The sequence below is a fragment of the Pleurodeles waltl genome, chromosome 7 (genome assembly GCF_031143425.1).
Source record: "Pleurodeles waltl isolate 20211129_DDA chromosome 7, aPleWal1.hap1.20221129, whole genome shotgun sequence".
NCBI classification, from domain to species: Eukaryota; Metazoa; Chordata; class Amphibia; order Caudata; family Salamandridae; genus Pleurodeles; species Pleurodeles waltl.
This window is the reverse complement of record NC_090446.1, coordinates 393956935-393979655: the sequence shown is the minus strand read 5'-3', so window position 1 is coordinate 393979655 and position 22721 is coordinate 393956935. Positions and strand designations below refer to the sequence as shown.

The 22721-nt window shown below is 43.9% G+C and overlaps 1 protein-coding gene across 2 annotated transcripts in view; it reads left to right on the top strand.

The window, feature by feature from the left end:
• Positions 1–22721, top strand: part of LOC138304105 (fer-1-like protein 4) — a 1042026-nt gene that overhangs the window by 579585 nt on the left and 439720 nt on the right. For both annotated transcript variants that reach the window (XM_069243852.1, XM_069243853.1), the window contains 2 exons: positions 2279–2379; positions 2490–2577. In XM_069243852.1, the coding sequence (XP_069099953.1) occupies positions 2279–2379; positions 2490–2577 (189 nt within the window). The remainder of the gene's footprint in view (positions 1–2278; positions 2380–2489; positions 2578–22721) is intronic.

Here is a 22721-nt window from a genome sequence, read left to right as displayed (position 1 = left end):
GCCTCCTCTATTACAGCAAATATCCTTGGTAGAGGATCGAGAACATCTAATATTCTCCTTGCCTTTCAATAAATCATTCAACTCACCCTCCAAACCATATTTGTAATTCAGTTCCAAAATATACTCATCTAAATCATTGCACTCGCCTCTTCGTGCTAAATCATCATCATCATTTGCAATGTTAGAATGCCATTGTGTGTGTCACTAAGGACATCCAATCTCCTTGAGCTGTTTGGGACTCCTTTCTATGACCTGCTAGGGGCTCCTCTCTTTACACTACATCTTAATTATGCTTTCTCTTCTTAAGGCTTCACCGGCTGGACCCCTATGAAATTCTTCCCCTCTTTTGGAGATAGTAAAATACTCCTCATCCTTCCTACTCCTATGAGGATCTTTGTTGCTCCAAACCTCTTTAACTGTCTCTTTTACCACCATTTATAATTCCTGTGTCTAACACACTCGTCTGCAAAACAAGGGTAAATGCACACAGTGCACACTAAGTGCAAAACTAAATGGGCTGTCCTCACGGCATGCGTGATGCAGCACCTCCTTTTTTCTGAACAGTCCACATTGCGCATGCCGCTGGAACCATCTGGAATTCAAAAACCGCCTCACTCAAACATGTCGGCCGAGTAAGGTAAACACCCTTCTCAGTAATTCATTTTGGTGTAAAGTTACTAATTACCTATATTAAATTCTGAAAAAAGACATTTAAATGCAGAAATGACATAAACCTTTAAAATCTTAGAAACCTACTTTTGTGAAACCTATATTATACCCATAAATTGGTTATGTAATCTATCTTTTAACTAAAGTCCATTACTTTCACATATATGTATTAATAGGAATCTTTACAACTTTAAAACCTCAATCACATACACTTCAAGCAATATAGTTATCTGCTCAGAAGCAGCAAACAAAAGAGAAAGCAAATGGTAGACAGATGGGTTTGAGAGGACTTGAGTGTTTTATAGATTGTGATGTAGTTCTAAAGTTCTAGAAACTTTGAAGAGTTGCTGCTCAGAACAGTGAAAAATGTTTATGCATAATGGTATTCTCCTGCCTTGTCGCAAAAGTATTACCCACTTCAACATTCCAACATACAAGTGAAAAACAACGGTGGAACATTTGTCTTTGTTCAAGCAGTCAAACTATGGAATTCATGAACCACTGACAACCATCTTAGCTTCAAAAGATTGCTCAAGAGCTGGCTCTTCCCCACATGACAACTATCATCACAACATAACAGTCTACCTCTACAATATACTCAGACACGACCAAATATGCATCTCACGGTATAGATATGAAGTTGTTGTTATAGATGTGTCATTACACATTGAACTATGCTTCCTGTTATAAGCATATACATTGATATAAGAAGAAAAATGTATATTACACCACAAGAGACATACATAATATTAGACAGGGTCATATTTGCTGCTTCTGTGTACACGTAGTTACACATATAGAAGAGTTTATTCCTGCTACTAAAATTCTAAGAAATGGCATGAAAAATGTGCACACTTCAGCTAACTATGCACATCAGACCATGTTAAATATTACTGTTCTGTGTACATATAGATATTAATGTAGAGCATTTTTTTCCAGCCAGTACAACCTTACCAAGTCTCATGTGCATACGTGTTACGTCGCAGTTAATTTCAGTTTTTGTTTTATAAAAAATAAATAAATTTCCTCGTTTCAGCCGTTGTCCGATCCCTTCTCTCTCTGACTCTTCCCAAACCTTTCTGAATACTAGGAAGCACCAAACATCCTTCTCAAAACTTTCCCCTCTTCTTTTACCCATGCTACCAAACTAATAGTTACACATGGCCTCTACTTATAAAAACAACATATCACTTCCCCTTTAAAATGAACCCTCACCATTCTATTTCTATTCTAAACTCTACTAAACACAGACGAAATAAAGACCAAAAAACTTACACAACTGATGCACAAAGGAAACAAAAAATGACGAATCTACGAACTATTTACCTCCAATCTTGGACTCTGGAGTAGTGTACTGCTCGCCACAAAGCACTTCAACGTCTCATCAGGGGTGGTAAGCACTATATATATGTAATTTACAACTACAATTACACAGCAGTGACACTAAAGAATTCTGGGGATCCCCCATTACTAAGGACAATATTCACAAGCCCCATCTCCTTTTTCTGTTTCTAGCACCATATCAATAGTGACAGGCTGGGAGCATCATTATTAATCAAAAACCACGACTATACCTAATTTAAAAGTAATTTGAGTTTTTTTTTTTCAGGAACGTGGACTTGATCAAATAGAAAAAAACAACAGGAAACCTAAATCCAAGCCAGAAATTGAACTGAAAAAAGTCCTAGAAGAACTTGTATCCGGATGCAGGTGAGATGCAGAAAATTATTTGTCTCCATGAAAAGGGTCAGTAGCAGTAAAAGTTACTCTTCAGTTGATGTCAGCCCACTTTGACATATCGATTGGTCTTATCGTTGCAGGCACTATTTGTTGAATGCTGAAAAAAGGACCATGACACGTCCGAACAATCTTGATCGATGTCGGATGAAATCGCTCAGTCACAATATTGTAAGTTACTCTTTTCTGTCTAATTTATTGGTGAACCACTTATGCTTTGTTCAAAGGAAGGCTTTCATTCTACATACGGTGACCAGAATTTTAAAGCCAAAATCTGGGACATTTCATAGAAATAGAAGAAGGACAATGATTTTAATTCAGCGGAGCCCACAGAATGACAGTGCTCATCAGAGCAGAATTACAGCAGAGGCACTAAGAACATAAATAAAATGTAATTTTTAAACCCAGTGTGATGCCTGGTTGTTAATTTGCTTTCATATAACAGAAACAAACTACCCCTGCTAACAATGCACCTTCTCACTGTTTTCAGTCAACCCTCTCTAAAAACCGGGACATGAGCTAAATTTCCCCAAATCTGCTGGGACAGCTGGTGGAAACCTGGGGCTATCCTGGCAAATCCAGGAAGCTTGGTTCGCCCTAATTCAACTGCAGTTTACATGTATTGATGGTGCCTGCCCACCAACAACAAGGAATGGGTAAAATACTCTGCCCACCATTCTGCTGTACACTTTTCTTTGAGACAGGGGACCAACACTAGTCTTCGAAGTTGCAGGAACCATTCAGGGGTCCCAATTTCAGCCTCGGAACTATGAATATCTGTGGTTAAAGGGAGACTCAGGGGCCCCTCAGCACATTCTGCAGTGAGGCCCCACCATTCTGTGTTATGTCACTATTTCCAGATAAGAGCTGTATTTTTGCCACTGCTGATGTGCCATGCAGGGTGAAACACAGAAGTGATGTGCATTACAGGACCGCGCTGGCGATGAGGAAAGGAGGGCTGGCATAGGGTGACCAGGTGTCCCAGAGTTTCAGGGAAAGCCCTGTTTTTTCACCAGATGTCCCAGCAGATTTCAGGAAATTTAGCTCATGTCACCTGAAAATGGAGGGAGGTGCCATTTTATGTTTTCCAAAGCAGGAATAGTTGGCAGTTGTTATGAGAAAGCAATTTAAATTACAGGCATGTTACTGGCTTTAAAATTGCATTTATTTATGTTCTTTGTGCTTCTGTTGTAGTGCTATGCTGATAAGCGCTGTCCTTCTGCACACTCAGTAGAAGTGAAATTGTAGTCCCTTTCTATTTTTATGAAATGTCCCGGTTTTTCACTTTAACATTCTGGTTAACCTACGCTGGCATTCAGTGGGTGTTCACAAGAATTTCCAAAGGTGTTCCTGCACTTGATTGCTTACATCTAAATGAAACAGATTAAACTCGAGTCGAAAGTAGCCCATGTTTCTAGGATGTTAGGTAAGGGACTTCTTTACTTACAACAAAAATATGAAGAACAAAAGAGAAGAAAAAAATTGGCAAATGCAGATTTTCATTGACAAAACCTCATCCAAGGTTCTATTCTTCAAAACATACACAGGAATAGGCTTAGGGCAAAAAGGCATACACACTGAAATCTATAAAACTCAAGGTGCCCTTGCATGCGCCCCAGGCATTTATTAAGGGGTAAGACGTAGGCCTGGGTGGAATTTCAATTACACTTGAGTTCTTTGAGTAATTTTGGTAGTTTTGTGTTACTCTTTGATGCGGAAATATCGATAATTATGCAATTACTCCTCTTCACAAATTAAGAGTAATACTGGTGGAAAAACCTAACACAAGACCACATTTAGCGGTATTTGCATTCTGCTGCATTTAGAGCTGTTTCCTAGTGCAAAATGCATCCTCACATTCATTTTGGATGCAGGGATGCATTTTACACTAAGAAGATAGCACTAAGGAAATAGCGCTATATGTCAGTAGTAGGTTGTGGGAAAATCCTACCCCAACAGCACATCTAGCAAGCACGAGCAGTTGTTCACTATTTGTGCTCTTTTGTAGTTAGTGCTATTTCTTAATGAAAATACATCTTTGCATCTATTTTGAGAGGTGTGGCATTTTTGGTACAAGAAATAGAGCTAAATGCAGAATTTCTCTTCTCGTGTAATTTAAGCATTATCTCACAAAATGTTTAGGTAATTCTGTGTGATTATGCTCCACTGAATGACGTAAGTTACACCAACCCCTGGTAAGAAGTCCTTAGCGTCCACAATGTGTGTGTGTAAATGTGTGCATATAACATTTATGATACTTTGACTGAATTGGCTGTTGTAACATTAGTGTAGATAACCCATCTTCTCTGACTGCCAGCCTTGATTTGTAGCCTTCTGGATAATATATAATTGCTGGCTTTAGAGCTCTCTGCAGTTTACCCTTGCTAACCACTAGTAAAGTACCTGTGCTCCCCTTTTTTAGCATGGTGGGATTTGCATACCCCTCATTGGTATGTTTAACTTACCTTTAAGTCCCTAGAATATAATACAAGGTGTACCCGGGGCCTGGAACTTAAGCACCACTAGTCAACAACAATATCTATTGTGCCATCTACTACAGTGCCAGTGTAAACATTGTATTAGGTATACCTTTACAGTCTGACCATAGCAGTGTAATACCTGCAGTTTGACCTGTCAAAATAAATCCTTTTGACAGGCCAAAACCTCCCTTTTAAATATTAATAAATCGCTCCAATGTGGGCTTTGTAGCACACAAGGCAGGCAGCATGGCATTTAAAAGTGAGACATGTAGCAATTTAATGTTAACATGTCCTTACAGTGACTATCATCTAAGAGCTATTTTCACTCTGTCAGGCCTGGCTGTCCTATGTTGAAAACAAGCGTACAGATTAAAAAACGAATACTGTGTCTCTGGAATTGAACAAGATAGTGAAATAACTAAACAAATATGTTTAATTGTCATTAAAATCAACTCAATTGTGACGTCAGATTTTTAGTAAATAGTGAGGAAGAGTAAATTTAGAAAGTTGCCTTTTTCTCTGCCTGAATATCCTGGAGACTAATTTGCATTGACGCCCTAGCTTCTCCCAGCCAGCAAATACCCTTGAATATTTGTGAAATACCTCCCTGGATCAAATGATAGACTGATCTAAATGGGCAGAGATGATTCCTCTGAGCCCCACAGAATATGCAGGGTGGTTGCTGTGGGAATCACTTCTGATGCTATAGTGTCAAATCAGTCTTGTGTGTCAAATCCTACTCCAAACTGAATTTTAATTTTAGGTGTAGAAGGTTGTTAGAATTACCATAGTACACCCCCACACACACAAATCCCTCAGAGCACAGGTTTAGGGTGGTCAAAGACTTTTGCTTCTTGAAAATGCTCAAAATGTGTAGGTGTGGCCCTGGGAACCCACTAGCTAGTGAAGGCATAAATGTGTCACCTCCAGGTAGCCACTTCAAAACACTTCTGGACCTGCGGAAGATCAGATGAGGACTGGACCTGTTGTCTGTGACCTGAGAGGTGCCATGAAAGACTGGACCTGTTCCCTCTTGCTCTTGTTCCCAAGATAAAGAGGTGGGCTGCGAGGGTCATAAAAAGCTACAGAAAAACAACAAGCTACAAGAGGCCTTTTCCTGGAATTATTCAGTTGACCAGTGGCAACTGAATCTGGACTGGACCCTGCTGTTGACCTCTGCCTGACACCCTAGGAGACTACAAAGTCCCTCACCTGAGGTTCTGGGGGCTTTAGAAGTGTACTTCAGTGGTAGATTGGGACTTAAAGGACTAAGGGTCTGATTTATATGTTAGTGGTAACGATACTCCATTGCAAAGGATTATCCATACTGCCAATATACTGCCAATATAATGGTTCGTCTGCTCACTTTAAATGCAGGCAAAGCATAGGGTTGACTACGACGGTGACTACTTCATCACCCCCATATCCAAACATCTCCAACGGCCCGATAGAGTGAGTGCCGTCTTAGAAATGGCTATAAGTCTGCTCACCCAATCAGGACGAGCGGGCATATAGCCTTTTTGTTTTAATGTCTGTCATCTCCAGGCAAACCCTGGTAGTTAGTGACAGTAAAATTCTAATAATGCTCCTCTTGTCATTCGGGATGACTCACCTGCCACAGGAGATAATTCCCATGGCAGGGTGGGGAGGGGCATGCCATTTTTTATTTCCCAAAAGAAAATCTCATTTTGGCATTATTGAAAATAAAAAAAGAAAACTGTTTGGTGCAGGGCTATATCATGCTGACACCACCCTGCAACAGTGAAATATGTTGGCATTATAAATGACCACAGCTTGGTGATCATTTATGAGTTTTGTGGATGATTCCTCTACCATGGGGATGGAGTAATTTACTCCTCCCTCCTGGTAGAAGGATGGGCCAACTGCCAAATGATAAAGCAGGCCCTAGATCAGAAGGCAAAATCTTTGACCAGGACAAATCTGGTTGGTGTAACTGACCCAAGCTCCAGCACAGTCAGCCTCAGATTGCTTCTAGGTCACGGTCTACCACGACCATTGACTATCCTTGTTGATTTGGGGCTAGTTCTACTCGAAAGAATGAATTATTTTAGAAGAAGAGCAAATGACCATATAAGTACACCAAACTAATGAAAAGCAGTTAAAAAAAAATAATTACAATCATAAAGTAAAAACTGATTTTATCAATTACTAAAACCAGGAACGTATTTCTTTAGGTGGAACAATATATATATTTTTTTAATATATATATATATATATAAATATATATATATTAAAACATTAATTAATTTAAGTGTTGATTGACAGATTCTAAAAACATCCCACTCTCAGGCACACATACTCAGTAACTACAAATAAACTAGCACCACTCTGCATTTCTTCAACTGGAACTTCCTTAAAATTGGGAATAAAAAGCCCTGTGACAGATGCCTATAAAATTTACAAAAAATACAAAATGTAGCACGGTTTGTAAGAAAGTTTCATCACAAGGCTAACAACAAATAGCCACCATATCATATCAAGATGGATTGTCTTCCCAGTTTAGAGTGGCAGCCTGAATTTAATGCAGTGATGTAACCTTAGGATCCAACACACATGCCAGACAGTCCTCAATTATATCCCTATTTAAAGAAGCCTGGTCAGTGCACCAAATCGAAGTGCAGAGTAGCAAAGGCACCAATTTTACATGGTCCTCAACAAAGTTCATGCCAAGTTCCTGATAGGCCAAAAAGTGAGGGCTATTTGCTGCCCAAAAGCAGTTTAAGTGTCGTATTCTCCTCTACTTGAAGTCTTTTAGTGTCACTATAACCCCAAACTCTTACACCACAAGTCAAAACAGGGATACACTTTCTTATATAGATCTCCAGGAATGGGTGGATTGTTTTTTCTCTCATGAAGAGGAGAACCTAAATGTGGACCCAACGGCTCAATTAAACATGCTCTCCTGCCCAAAAGGCAAGGGCCCAAGTATTCTAGTGATTAGATGTTACCACCAAGAAGTTAAACTGACATACCCTCTCTAAACACTGACCTTTGACAGAGAGGCAAAAAGTTTTCTTTGGCCCACATGCTATAATATGTGTTTTGGATCTACTGACCTCCAAATTCAGGCTTTCCATAAAATCCACAAAGCATCAAGTAAGGTCTTAAGCCCATTCAGAGTTCTAGCTTCAAGGACCACATGATCAGCATAAAGAAGAGCAGGCAACGGCCTACACTTTACTTGTGTCAGATCCTTCCCTATATTTAGGAGAGCTCTTTAAGACCTGCACTCCTCTTCCCCTAACTTTTTGCCTTCAACCCTCCTGTTTTGCTGGCTTCGTTTTCAATAGATTAGGACTCTAAGGCCCGTATTTATACTTTTTGACGCTAAACTGCGCTAACGCAGTTTAGCGTAAAACATTTTTGCGCCGGCTAACGCCATTCTGAAGCGCCATGCGGGCGTCGTATTTATTGAATGGCGTTAGCCGGCGCAAGCAGACCGGCGCTGCCTGGTGTGCATGGAAAAAAAACACGTACACCAGGCAGCACCGGCGTAGGGAAAAATGGCGTTAGGGCGTCTTAAAAATGGTGCAAGTCAGGTTGACGCAAAAAAATCGCCTCCACCCGATTTGCGCCATTTTTAACGACGCCCAGACGCCATTTACATGACTCCTGTCTTAGTAAAGACAGGAGTCATGCCCCCTTGCCCAATGGCCATGCCCAGGGGACTTCTGTCCCCTGGGCATGGTCATTGGGCATTGAGGCATGTAGGGGGGCACAAATCAGGCCCCCCTATGCCAAAAAAAAAATATTAAAAAAAATATATATACTTACCTGAACTTACCTGAATGTCCCTGGGATGGGTCCCTCCATCCTTGGGTGTCCTCCTGGGGTGGGCAAGGGTGGCAGGGGGGGTCCCTGGGGGCATGGGAGGGCAGCTGTGGGCTCATTTTGAGCCCACAGGTCCCTTAACGCCTGCCCTGACCCAGGCGTTAAAAAGAGGCGCAAATGCGGGGTTTTTTGGCCCGCCCACTCCCGGGCGTGATTTTTGCCCGGGAGTATAAATACGACGCATTTGCGTCGCAGTCAGTTTTTTGGACGGGAACGCCTACCTTGCATCTCATTAACGCAAGGAAGGCGTTCACGCAAAAAAATGACGCTCTTTACTCATAGTTTGGCGCTAGACGCGTCTAACGCCAAAGTATAAATATGGCGTTAGTTTTGCGCCGAATTTGCGTCGAAAAAAACGACGCAAATTTGGCGCAAACGGAGTATAAATATGCCCCTAAGTACTTTAATACAGCTACCCAGTGTTGAACTGCGTGTGCTCTCTTCTTAAAACATGGTAGATTGGCTTATAACCAATTTGCACATGTTATTTACTTGTACGTCCCTAGTAAAGTGATACTACATTTACCCAGGCCTGTAAACTAAATGCTACTAGTGGGCCTGCAGTGCTGATTATTGCACCCTCTTAAATAGCCCTTCAAACATGTGTCAGGCCTGCCATTGCAGCCTGTGTGTGTAGTTTTAAACTGCCATTTCAACCTGGCAAAATAGTCCTTTTGCATGGCCTAAACTTTCATTTTTAATAAATATAAGACACTCATAGAGTAGGCCTTGAACAGCACAAAGGGCAGGATGCAATGTATTCAAAAGGTAGGACATTTACTTTAAATTTTACATGTCCAGGTAGGGAAAAACTCCTAAAATGTTTTTTCACAACTGCAAGGCCTACCTCTCCTATAGGATAACAGTGTAAATTCCAATTGGGAACAAGCAGACGAGCAGTGGTTGTTTTTTAACAGTTGTATTTAAAAGTCTCTTTAATGGTAAAGTAATTTTTATAATAACAGTTCTAAAAAATAGCACTCTCAGTAAGCTGACATTTTCTTCTATTATCCAATTGGTGCCTGCAGCCTGTTCTTGGGCCTCATGACTAGGTGTAGCTGGCAAGTGGCCCTTGTGCATTGCTCCCAGACAGTGAGACAAAGGGAAGATAGGTTTTAATAGGCCGGGCCACTATGAGGTAACGCAGGGGCAAGAGCTATGTTCTACCACACTTACACAACACAAAGACACTGCTTGAGCACTCTTACAAAGGGATTGTCACAAGTCTATTGTGACCCCAGACAGACTGAGGCCAGGGCAGGGAGGAAGGGGATGCCTGACCTCTCAGGAGGTAGAGACCTCTAAAAGGTCCCTCCACTTCAGATTAGGCACCAGGTATCAGTAATGGACCTCAGGCCACAACTCTTCAGTATACCTTTGCATCTGTGGACTCTGCCAGGAAGAAGGACTGCTGTGCTGCTGAAAGGACTGCCACTTTGCAGGACTGCTGCTCTGAAGGACTGCTGCCCTGCTGTGCCGACCTGCTGGCTGCTGCCCTCTTGCCTGGGTGGGAAGGAGTGGACCTGCAACTGTTGAGCCCAGACCGAAGAACCCAGAGTTAGGTAAATGGCTTCTTGACTAGAGCCTCGGGGCAGAGGCTCCAATACTTTGAACCCAGCACCTGGACTCTGCAGTCTCTAAATCATACCTTGTCAAGTGGTGCCACCACAGGTTTGGACCCTCGGAAGTGGGCCTAAGGTGCTCTGCCAGCCTCCTTAGAACCAGTGAAACTGATGCATCTCCTCTTCTGTTTGATGCAACCCTGGGCAGAACTGAGGCATCACTGCTGCTATGTGGATCTTCCCCGTTGCAAAGACCCACGCTTCCTTCATAACCCACAAAGTCATCAGAACGGACACTGCACAACACACTCTCGGCACAGGCCTTGCATTCCTTGTCGACTGCAGTCTCTATGATGATGCCGGACTCCTCGTTACAGCCTTGCACCTCCTCAGAACCGACACCTTGCCCCAACTGAACGATGCATCCTGATTGTGCCACACACATAAGTAGCCCCTTAACCATGCCTCAGTCCTGCCATTGCAAGGTCTGTGGTTGCAGTTCCACTGCCACTTGGACTTTGCATTTAAAACAACTTGTCAAGTCTTAAACTCCCCTTTTTCTATGTATAAGTCCCCCTAAGGTAGGCCCCAGGTAACCCGTAGGACAGTAAAAGTCTTGACATGTACTTATGTGTTTTACATGTCCTGGTAGTGAAAAACTCACAAATTAGTTTTCCACTACTGTGAAGTCTGCTCCTCTCATAGACTAGCATTAGAACTGCCCTCATGTACTTTTAAGTGGTAGATTCGGATCTGGAAGGAATAACCCTGTCATGTTTTTATTACTGCCAGAATAGTAATAAAAAATCCTACTTACTGGTGACGTTGGATTTAATATTACTATTTTAGAAATGCCACTTTTAGAAAGTGATCATTTCTCTGCACTTACTTCCATCTGTGTCTAACAGCCTGTCTCCAATCCACGTCTGGTCTGTGCTGGTGACAGCTCCCCTTGTGCATTCCACCCAGACAGCCATAAACACATGAGACTCAGTCACATCTGCATTCATCTGAATATTGAATGGGTCTCCCTGGGCAGGAAGGGCGAGGGGCTCTCTCTTACACTTCAAAGGCCAGTGGCTTGACCCCACACAAAGGACCGATGACCCCCACAGGGATCCTGGCAGACAGGACTTGGCTAAAGGGGGAAGTTGTGCACCTCTAAAACACTCATTGAGGTTTTCCCACTTCAAAAGCATTTTTGGGTATACATACTGAGTCTCTGACCCCCATCAAATTAGACTCTTCTAGATCTACACCAGGACACTAACAGAGGGACTGCCAGGATGCCTAAAGGACTCATCTGGAATGCTTTGCTGAGAAGGGCTGCTGCCCAGTTTGTTGCCCTGCTGCCTGTTGGCCTCTGACTCTGCTGGAAGGACTCAGCCTTCCCCACAAGTGCTCTCCAAGGGTTTGGATTGATCTTGCCTCCTGTTCTGAAGTCTCAGGGCCTCAAAGACTTCACCCCAGAGAAGGAAATCCCTGTGTTTCAGAAAATCGACACCACAACTGCAGAAATTGATGCAGCGCCTGCCTCGCAGTGGAAAATTCACCTCATCGCCTACCAGATCGATGCAGCACCTGCACCTTCGACCAGTGCGTCAAGGATTTTCAATGCATTATTCCTGGGAGTCAAAATATACCAGCATCGCAGTAAGAAACCAGGGCTGCACTCTGGGAAATCAACGCATCACCTTGCAGTGTGGAATGAAATGACGCATTATCTGTGCTGTGCCAGAAAATCTGACGCAGCGCATTATTTTTCATATGTGGCAAGAGCTCGAACTCAAGAACACCTCTCCGTTCAGAATCCACTTAGATGATTCACTTAAGAAGACGGGGTCACCAACTTGTGGAGGACCCCAATCCTGCACAACGCCTTCAAGAAAGCAGCTGGGAAATCACTTAGGCTTCAGTCACTACTGGAGGACAAAGCAGCTTTCTCATGGAGGTCTCATGCATGGATGACTTTGCACACCTACACGTCCTTGACACCACAGTCATACCTAGGCCAGGGCTTCTTGAGACGTACAAAGGACACATTCTTAAGGTATCAACTAGGTCTCCTACCACTTGCTTTAAATGTGCCCCCTGGCTTAGGGACGTAACCAACTCTATCTGCCGTCTGTGTGGTGAGGATACGGAAGACCTCCTCCATGTCCTCTGCTCATGCATCCATCTTGCACCAGACCGAAAAGCCCTACTAAAAATCTAATTTAATGAAAAAGATATACGGACCCGGAGACAAGCAGTAATGGCATGCTTTGCACCTTGGGACCTGCAGTTGAATTGTGCTTTGGTGCAGTTTCTAATGCAGGTGTCACAAAAGCAAGATTTAATTAATCAGTACTGCCTCCCCTGTGCTCCACAGGATGTTAGCTCACAGCTCAATGCCTGACAATGGACAATAATGGCAACAAGTGATGCTCAACTCACACTGGAGCAAGCATAACCTTAAGTAGCAACACTCTTTTAAGCTTCAGAACAAGTTCCTAAGGAGCTCAAATTGAAACAACTGTACAATGTGAACAATACCTCAACGGATACTTAGTAACATCAGAAATGTATTTTCTTTTTTAAATAGTGTATCTCTTTTCTCTTTTCACTACTGTTATGGTTTTAAGTGATGAAACAATAAACCTTTTACTTACTTACTTACTTATTTTTCAATGCATCTTCTCCTCTGTGCATCCTGTGCATTGTTATTTTTGACGCATCCCATGTACTTTGTGTTACCAGGATATAGCCACTTATTTGAAAGGATGGAGACTCATTTACACATTTAAAAAGTGATATCTCGACTTGTTCACATTGGATTTTTGTCATTTTTATCTTATTTTAGTCAGATAAAAATTATCTGTTTTTCTAAACTGGTATGGAGTACTTTTTGTGGTGTTTTCATTGTGTTCCTGTATGAGTTATTGCACAAATACTTTACACATTGCCTTCCAAGTTAAACCTGCCTGCCATGTGCCAAGCTACCAGAGTGTGATCACAGGATAATTTAGATTGTGTTGTGACTTACCCTCTCTAGGATTGTGGCCCTTAATTGGACAGGGTGCATACCTCTGCCAACTAGAGACCTAATTTCTAACATTGGAGATCAGCAGTAAGGATAGAACTTGTGTTTGTGCAGTGCTATACAATAGCTACATGTGCACTACCTACCCACATTTAAAGGTCATTTAGCTTTTTTCTCTTCTTAAGCAAGCTTTCCCTGCTTCACATTTTTACCAATCCTATACATTATGTCCTTGGCTGGGTCCACAAGTAGAGTGGAGGAGTTTGATCTAGCTAAACTGGAGGATTACACAGTCCCTCAGCTGAAGGGCTTATGCAAAGATATTGGGGTACCTGCCTGTGGAGCTTCCAAGAAGGGAGAGTTTCAAAAGGTGCTGTGGGCCTGGGCAGAGTCCAGCACCGAAGAGAATGACGAGTTTGTGGAGCCTGAGAAGGGCTCTTCTAAGGAGCTACTAATAGCAGTACTGGATGACACCCCTGGATTTGTTCCTCCTGCAAGACCAGGAAGCAGTGTCTCCATTCATGGCCTGACTGCAGAGTAAACGAGAGAGGAGAGAGAATTCCAGCTGCAGTTGGCAAGATTAAAAATAGAGGCAGAGGAGAGGAGAGCTGAAGCTGAAAGAGCCCTAGCTGAGAAGAAACTTCTATTGGCTCATGAAATGAGCCTGAAAGAGCTAATGCTCAAGGCTAGGAAGTCTGGATCCAACAGAGATGGTGGCAGCATACATGCAGGACCTGCTAGAGACAAGATGGTTTGTATACCCAAGTATTTGGTGCCCAGTTATTGCCAAAGATTCAGGGACAGTAGCAAACTCCTCAACCAATCCTGGGTTGACTTCACTGATTACTCCAGTAAGGCACTGAATGGCTGGGTGCAAGGCAGCAAAGTCAGTGATTATGTTGGGTTGTACAATTTAATCCTGAGAGAACACATGCTTAAGATTTGTTTTGTAGAGTTGCACCTAGTTGACAGTAAGCTGCCTGATCCCAGGAAGCTTGCTGATGAGGCGGACCTCTGGGCTAGCACCACAGTGTCCAAAAAAGTATCTGAGGGGACACACATAAAGGTGGTCAGGGCTCCCAACAGAAGAAAGAGGGGGGAGAAAAATAAGGAGTTCTCTAAAGATCCCCAAACTAATTCCCAAGGGAATAGTGGTAACCAGTTTCAGTCTGACCCTAAGAAGCAATAGTTCTTTTATCACAAGACAGGGAGGTGGGTTTCCCAATGTGCAGAGTGCTCCAAGTATGGTCACTCTAAGGGTGACTTCAAATGTCCAAAGAGGGCACAGCCGCCGCTAGTGGGCAGACACCTGAGTTGGCTAGTGGAGTGCTCGGGGAGGAGGTAGTCCCAAATAGGTTTGGGGAACAGACAGAGGTAATCCTAGTGCTCCTGTGGGATGCAGATATTGTGCCAAAAGCCCACATGCCTGCCAATACTTCTAAGTATAGGCAGTGTGTCACCATCAATGAGAAATGGTGGCTCTGCATGACAACTGTCAAGTGTCAGCTGGTGTCAGCAGAGCAGGTCCTACCAAACACATTCCACCAAGTCATAGACACTGACAATCATGCAAGCCATCTACCAGTGACTGTGGTTCCCTTTGAGTGGGGGAAGTCTCTGGTACTCTGAAAGTAGCTGTGAGTCTTGCCATGCCTGTAGATTGTCTGATCAACAATGTCCCAGAGCACACTACCAGGAGGGAGGTAGAGCTCAGGTCTCACTTGGAGATAATGGGATTGCCTAAGTGTGTCTGCATGACCACACAGTCCATGGCTGCCCGGGAAGGGAGTCAAGGGTGCCTGGAGCCTGGAAAAATGTCCCAGAGAGCTGCCAAGGAGAAGGGCAAGGGGCATGGGAAACAGGTCACAGAGGTTCCCACTTTGGAGGTTGACGGGGTCCCTGAGGAGGAGGCCCCTGAGGCAACCAGGAAAGACATTGCCGCCCTAGGTGACCTACATGAGCTTTCTTGCAAGTTGAGGGTGGGCCCACCAGGAAGGAATTCTGTAAATTGCAGAAAGAGTGTCCCACTCTTGAGGCCTTGAGGTGACAGACCTCAGCCCATGCAGCAGGTGAAGCCTCTGGGAATCACCTGATTTCTGGGATAATGATCTCCTGTATAGTGAGCCTAAGGCTCCAGGTAATGAACCAGCACATTTGCTGGTGGCCCCCCAGTGTTACCAGGCCTTCCTACTGGATTTGGCTCATGACATACCCGTGGAAGGACATTTAGGGCACGACAAGACCTTTGCCAGGCTCGTCACCCACTTCTATTGGCCTGAATTGAGCCAGCCTCAGATTCATTCTGTAGGTCCTGTCCCACCTGCCAGGCCAGTCAGGGAAAAAGCTGAGAGGGTGGACATCAACGTCATTGGTCCATTGACCCCTGAGACAGCCCCTGACAACAGGTTCATCCTGGTCTTGGTGGACCATGCCACATGCTACCCGTGACTGCACCTGTGGTGACCAGAACTTTGATGGGGGCCTCTAAGCATTGTCAAGGAGGGGTGGGAGAAAGCTCCCAGGACCCCCCGCCCCCCCCCCCCAGGATGTGGCCAGCTACATGTTGTCCCTCTGCAACCAAATGCACCGCTTCTGGAAAAAGGCCAAAAGCAACCTTGAGGCCAGTCAAGAGGTAATGAAATGCTGGTATGACCAGAAGGCCACTCTGGTAGAGTTTCAACCTGGCAACAAAGTATGAGTCATGAAACCAGTAGAGCCCAGAGCTCTCCAGGATCGCTGGACTGGCCCATATGAAATAAAGGAGTGTGAGAGCGAGGTCGGTTACTTAGTGATCCTCCAGACCCCTACAAAACTGCTAAGGGTGATCCATTTAAACAGATCCAAGCCTCACTTTGAGAGGTCTGAAGTCAGCAGGCTCCTTGTGACAGATGAGGGTATGGAGGAGTAGAGTGAACAAATCCCTGACCGCCTCTCTGTCCAGGAAAGTAATGGGTCAGTGGAAGGTGTCAACAGTGCCAGCGTTCTGTGCTGCCTTCTTAGACAACATTGACATCTACAGTGCCAGCTAGGAGGACCCTAGAGCAGAGGGGTAACTGCAACTAGTTACTGGGACACTTTGCTTCCCTGTTCCCTGGACTCACACATCTGTGTGTCCATGACATTGACATGGGAGACAGTCCCCCTGTGAAGAAACTAATTTACAGGTTGTCAGAAAGGGTGAAAGCCAGTATCAAGGAGGAAGTTGCCAAGATGATAGCTTTAGGGGTGATTGAAACCTCCGACAGTCCCTAGTCCAATCCAGTGGGAGTGGTACCAAAGGCTGCCTCACCGGGCGCCAAACCAGAACTTTGGGTCTCTGTGGACTACCAAGGCCTCGTCCTGTCACCAAGACTGACGCATACCCCATCTCTAGAGATGATGCACTCATTGACAGATTAGCTGCTGCCAAATTCCTCAGTACCTTTGATTTAACATCAGGATACTGGCAGATTGCCTTGACTGATAAGGCATAAGAGAGGTCTGCATTCTCACCCCAGAGGGACATTACCAATTTTGGGTGATGCCTTTTGACTTGACGAATGTCCCTGCTACCTTCAAACGGTTGGTCAACTGGGTCCTTTCTGGTAAAGAGGCATTCAGTACCGCCTACTTGACAACATTGCAGTCTACAGTGCCAGCTAGGAGGAACACCTGCTTCACCTCCAAGAGGTGTTCCAGGTCCTGCTACAGGCAGGACTGACAATCAAGGCCAGTAAGTGCCAGATTGGGCAGGGTTCCAAGGTATATTTGGGACACCTGGTAGGTAGTGGCACGGTGCAGCCCCTTCAGGCCAAGATTGAAACAATCATGGCTTAGCAACCACTTAGAACCGAAACTGAAGTGATAGCCTTCCTAGGCCTCACTGGCTACTACAGGAGATTTGTTAAGGGCTATGGCACCATGGTTTCCCAGGTTAACTGAGATGACTTCTAAGAAGCATCCTAGATTGGTGAACTGGACAGAAGCTTGCCAGAAAGCCTATGATTCCCTCAAGGGAGCCATGTACACTGCACCTGTGCTCAGGGACCCAGTTTACTCTAAAGAATTCATAGTGCAGACGATACTTCAAAGCATGGCATGGGGGCAGTCTTAGCACAGTTGAATGAGGAGGGCCTAAACAAACCAGTAGCCTTTAGAACCAAGAGGTTATTTCCACAGGAACAGAGGTTGACTGCCATTGAAAGAGAGGCATTTGCTGTGGTCTGGGTATTGAAGAAGCCGAGACCACACCTCTTTGGGACTCACTTCCAAGTTCAGACTGACCACAGGCCCCTCAGATGGTTCATGCATATGAGGGGTGAAAATTCTAAACCCTTGAGGTGGTCCAGCTCCCTGCAATGGACTTCATGGTGGAGTATTGCCTGGGGATTGACCACTCCAATGCTGATGGTCTCTCCAGATTCTTCCGCCTTAGTGATGAGAGCTCCCAAGTGGTTGGGTAGCTCTCCCCATTTTCAGTGGGGGGAGGGACACATGTTAGACCTGACAGCCTTAGGGTAGTCATCCACTAAACCTTTTGCCTGTCTCCCTCTATTTTTCTGACCCTGTTTTTGCTGGTTTTAGGACTCTGCGCCATTTACCACTGCTGGCCAGTGCTAAAGTGCATGTGTTCTAGCCTCTGAATATGGCAACATTGATTCCTACCCAATTGGCATATTTAATTTACTTGTAAGTCCCTAGTAAAGTGCATTAGAGATGCCCAGGGCTTTTAAATTGAATGCTATTAGTGGACCTGCAGCACTGATTGTGCCATCCACAGAAGCAGCCCCTTAACAATGCCTCAGGCCTGCCATTGCAAGGCCTGTGTGTGCAGTTTCGCTGCCACTTCGACTTGGAATTTAAAACCACTTGTCAAGCCTTAAGCTTCCTGTTTTATACTTATAAGTCACCCTTAAAGTAGGCCCTACGTAACCGATAGGGCAGGGTGCTATGCAGGTAAAAGGCAGGACATGTACTTATGTGTTTTACACATCCTGGTAGTGAAAAACTCATTTTCCACTACTGTGAAGCATGCTCCTCTCATAGGCCAGAATTAGAACTGCCCTCACATATGTTTAAGTGGTAGATTGGGATCTGGAAGGAGTAACCTTGTCATATTTTTAATATGGCCAGAATAGTAATAAAAAATCCTGCTTACTGATGAAGTTGGATTTGATATTACTATTTTAGAAATGGCACTTTTAGAAAGTGGGCATTTCTCTGCACATACTACCATCTGTCTCTTACAGCCTGTCTCCAATCCACGTCTGGTCTCTGCTGATTGACAGCTCCCCTTGTGCATTTCACACAGACAGCCATAAACACAGGACACTCAGTCACATCTGCATTCATCTGCATCCTGAATTGGTCTCCCTGGGCAGGAAGAGTGGAGGGGCTCTCTCTTACACTTCAAAGTCCAGTGGCCTGCCCTCCCACAAAGGACAGATAACCCCCCACATGGATCCTGGAGACATTACTGGGCTGGAAGGGGAACTTGTGCACTTCAGAACCACTCTTTGAAGTTTCCTCTACTTCAAAGACATTTCTGGTTATATATACTGAGTTTCTGACCCCACCAAATCAGTCACTTCTGGATATTCACCTGGACTGTGTTAGAGGGACTGCTTGGCTGCCCAGAAGACTCATCTGGACGGCTTTGCAGAGATGGACTGTTGGCATGGTTGTTGCCCTGCTTCCTGCTGGCCTCTGACTCTAAGGTTTGACGCTGCGCCTGCTCCTTCTACCAGCGCATCAAGGATTTTCAACACATCATCCCTGGGTGACAAAATATCTCCCCAGCGCAGTGAGGAACCAAGGCTGCGCTCCGGGAAATCAATGGGGAAATCGATGCAGCACCTTTCAGTGTGGAACGAAACAATGCATCATCTGTGCCGCGCCGGAATATCCAACGCAGCGCCCTATTTTTCAACGCATGCCCTCCTCTGCGGCCCCGTGCGTCGTTATGTTTGACACATTCAAGGTATTTTCTGTTACAAGGATATAACCACTGATTCATAAGGGTTGAGACTCATTTAAACCTTTAAAAGTGATATCTTGACTAGTGCATATTGGATTTTTGCCATTTCTATCTTATTTTATTCAGATAAATATTATCTATTTTTCTAAACTGGTGTGGAGTACTTATTGTGGTGTTTTCACTCTGTTACCGTATGAGTTCTGACAGAAATACTTTACACATTGCCTTCTAGATTAGACCTCTCTGCTCTGTGCCAAGCTACCAGAAGGTGATCACAGGATAATTTGGATTGTGTTGTGACTTACTCTCACTAGGATTGTGGTCACTACCTGGACAGGGTGCATACCTCTGCCAACTAAAGACCCAATTTCTAACATAATGCATCTTCAACGCAGACTCTCACAATGCTCCACATACCAGGATTTAGGCTACTTTGTTTAGCGGGCTTAACTGGGTCCATGTATTCAGTCCACGCTTCATCTCAGTCGACTTGAACTTGTGACTTTGTCCCGGTCTGGCGCAACCAGACATCCACACTTGTGCTTTTGGGTGCTATTTTTACTACTATCTTAAAAATTGCATATATTCAGTCGGCATGGCTCAAGATGACGCGTGATTGCACCATAACATCAATTGCTTCAGGGAGTGGGGTATTTCATGCTTTTTATTTCTCTGGTGCAACCAGACGTCCACAGTTGACACTGTCAAAACGTTTTAGATTCAGGGAAAAATCCAAAGACCAACCAGCCCAGTAAGAGTAAAGAAAGATATTTTATTTATGTGCATGGAGACTACAGGCTTGAGAAGCCAAGTCCAAGCAGTCCAAATTAAGGAAGTCATACATGATCTTTATTTTCTGCAAACCACAAGACGTGTCCTTGCATCTCATTAATTCTCTATCTTAACACGCAATCATTTCTCGAACATTGCAGAAGGTGTTACAGTTAATCTTTCCTAACTCACTACATAAGGTCAAGTAAAACACAGTAAAGGAAATTACAAAACATGGCCTACTTGCCTTATATTGTAAGGTGGAATCTTCCATCCAGCATAGGCAGCACATACACAGGACAGTACATTTCTTAATATATATCTCTCCAGCTAGCATGCAAGGATATTTCATAAGGGCTGTCCCAATAGCAAGCCTTGCATCATAATGCGTTCCGAGCAAGAAGAGAAGAACGGTAAACACAGTTCACCTAGGTCATGAGCTGTTCAGCAAACAGACCTTGTCATCATTGAGTATTACAGGGCCAAGAAGACCCAAGATGGATTCCAGATAAAATGCTCTTCCACACTTTTAGTGGTGTTTTCTCTGTGTTACTGTATGAGTTATTGCAGAAATACTTTACACATTGCCTTATAATTTAAGTCTGCGTGCTCTGTGCCAAGCTATCAGAGGGGGATCACTGGATAATTTGGATTGTGTTGTGACTTATCCTGACTAGGATTGTGGTCCCTACTTGGACAGAGTGTATACCTCTGCCAACTAGAGACGCAATTTCCAACACAATGCATCTTCGATGAGTACTCTCACAATGCTCCACAAACCGGGATTTAAGCTACTTTGTTTAGCGGGCTTAACTGGGTCCGTGTATTCAGTCCACGCTTCATCTCAGTCGACCTGAACTTGTGACTTTGTCACGGTCTGGACTAGCCAGATCATCCACAGGTGATACTTTGTGCTTTTTGGTGCTATTTTGCTACTATCTTAAAAATTGCAAAACTCCAGTTGGCATGGCTCAATATGACATTTGATTGCACCATAACATCAACCGCCTCAGGGAGTGGGATATTTCAAGCTTTTTATTTAGGATTGGTATGTCATTTGGGATTATTTATAATCAATTTTTATAATGATGATTTTTCTGTGTGCAATAATAGTATTTTGTTTTTAGAAATGATCCCCACTGCTCCTGCCAGGAAACAATAATTTGTTCAATCTCTTGGTGGAAGGAGCTGAGTGGGTGCAGCCTTATGCTTTTTCCCCAGTATTAAAAGAAGTTGATGGCGCTATTTGTACTTAGAAGTTTAAAAAATCATATGTTTCATTCCCATTAGTAGATATTTATAATGTTGGTGCCATTTTCTGTGTGATATTTCACTCTGTTTTTCTAATTTGGTTTGGGACTTGTTTTGCTTTGCATTTTGATATCATCACTGTTTTGGTATTGCATACATATTAATACAAATTGTCCTGTCTGCTTTGTGCCATAGCTCCCAGAGAGTTGAGTTCAGGTTAATGTAATGACTCAGAGGGTTCACTCTGTCTGGCTTGTGAATATTCACCACCCTAAAAATTATTCTGATTTTTAGGTCTCGCCTAGAGAGTGCATGTACTGCCTTTGCAAGACATTTTGTGCACAGTGGACTTACATCCCACCCATAGCTTACCATTTGTTAGATTCAGCTTCATTTTCATTTGCTTTATTTCTATTTCCACTGTATGCCTGTGTCATGTCCTTTTCTTGTTTTTAGCCCTTCCCTGGAGCATGAACCAAGTACTTGTGTCCTTCCACTGCTTCTGTTTTTGGAGCTGCTTTTTTTGTGTGCTTAAACCTTCTATATTAATGCTTGTTTCTTCAGGCCATCCCTCATATTGAAACACCACTGCTTGTGCTTCCTTGAACGTTGCTTCTTTTCCCTTCTCCCCACCCCATTCCATCCATGTTGCTTTTTTTCCATCCCCACGGCCCCTGTCTCTGTTGCTTCTTTAAAGTCTCACCTGTCCATGTTGCTTCTTTTATCTCTCACCCACCCCACCCATGTTGCTTCTTTTCCCTCTCACCCGCCTTCCCTGCCCATTTCTCCTCACCCCCACCCCGTCCCTGTTATATCTTCATCATTCCTGTTTCTTCTACCTTCCATTTGCCTCATCCCTGTTTCTTCTCCCCTTCTGCCCATCCTCATTTCAGCTCCCCCACCCGCACCATCCCTTTTTAAGATCTCCTCACATACCCCTGTACCTGTTTCAGCTCCGCCAGTTCCACTCCAACCCTGTTTGCGTACTGTACTCCAGCCTCTTTCCTGTTTTAGCTCTCCTCACCCCATCACTGTTTGTCTCCTAATGTCACTGTTTCTTCTCCCTCCTCCCAACAGACTAAATGAAAAAAACCTCTATGATACTTCATAGCTCTTTTTTTTAACTGTCCTGATGTCCACCTCCACTACCCTGTTCACCACCCCACGAGCCCTCCGATTTACTGCCCCCCACCCGACTGACAAAGCCAATAGCTTCCGAATAAGTGACACCTATTGGCTTTGGCAATGCTTGTTAACGTTGATGTTCAGAGGTAGGATCCAGAACTTGTGTTTTGCAGTACCACAAAGTGATTTAAACTGAAATTAAAAATCCCTTTTTAAATTGACGCTAAATATTTACTTAGTGGATTTTTAATTGTATAATTTTTTATTTTTTCTTAAAGTCATTCTTGCCCTTAATT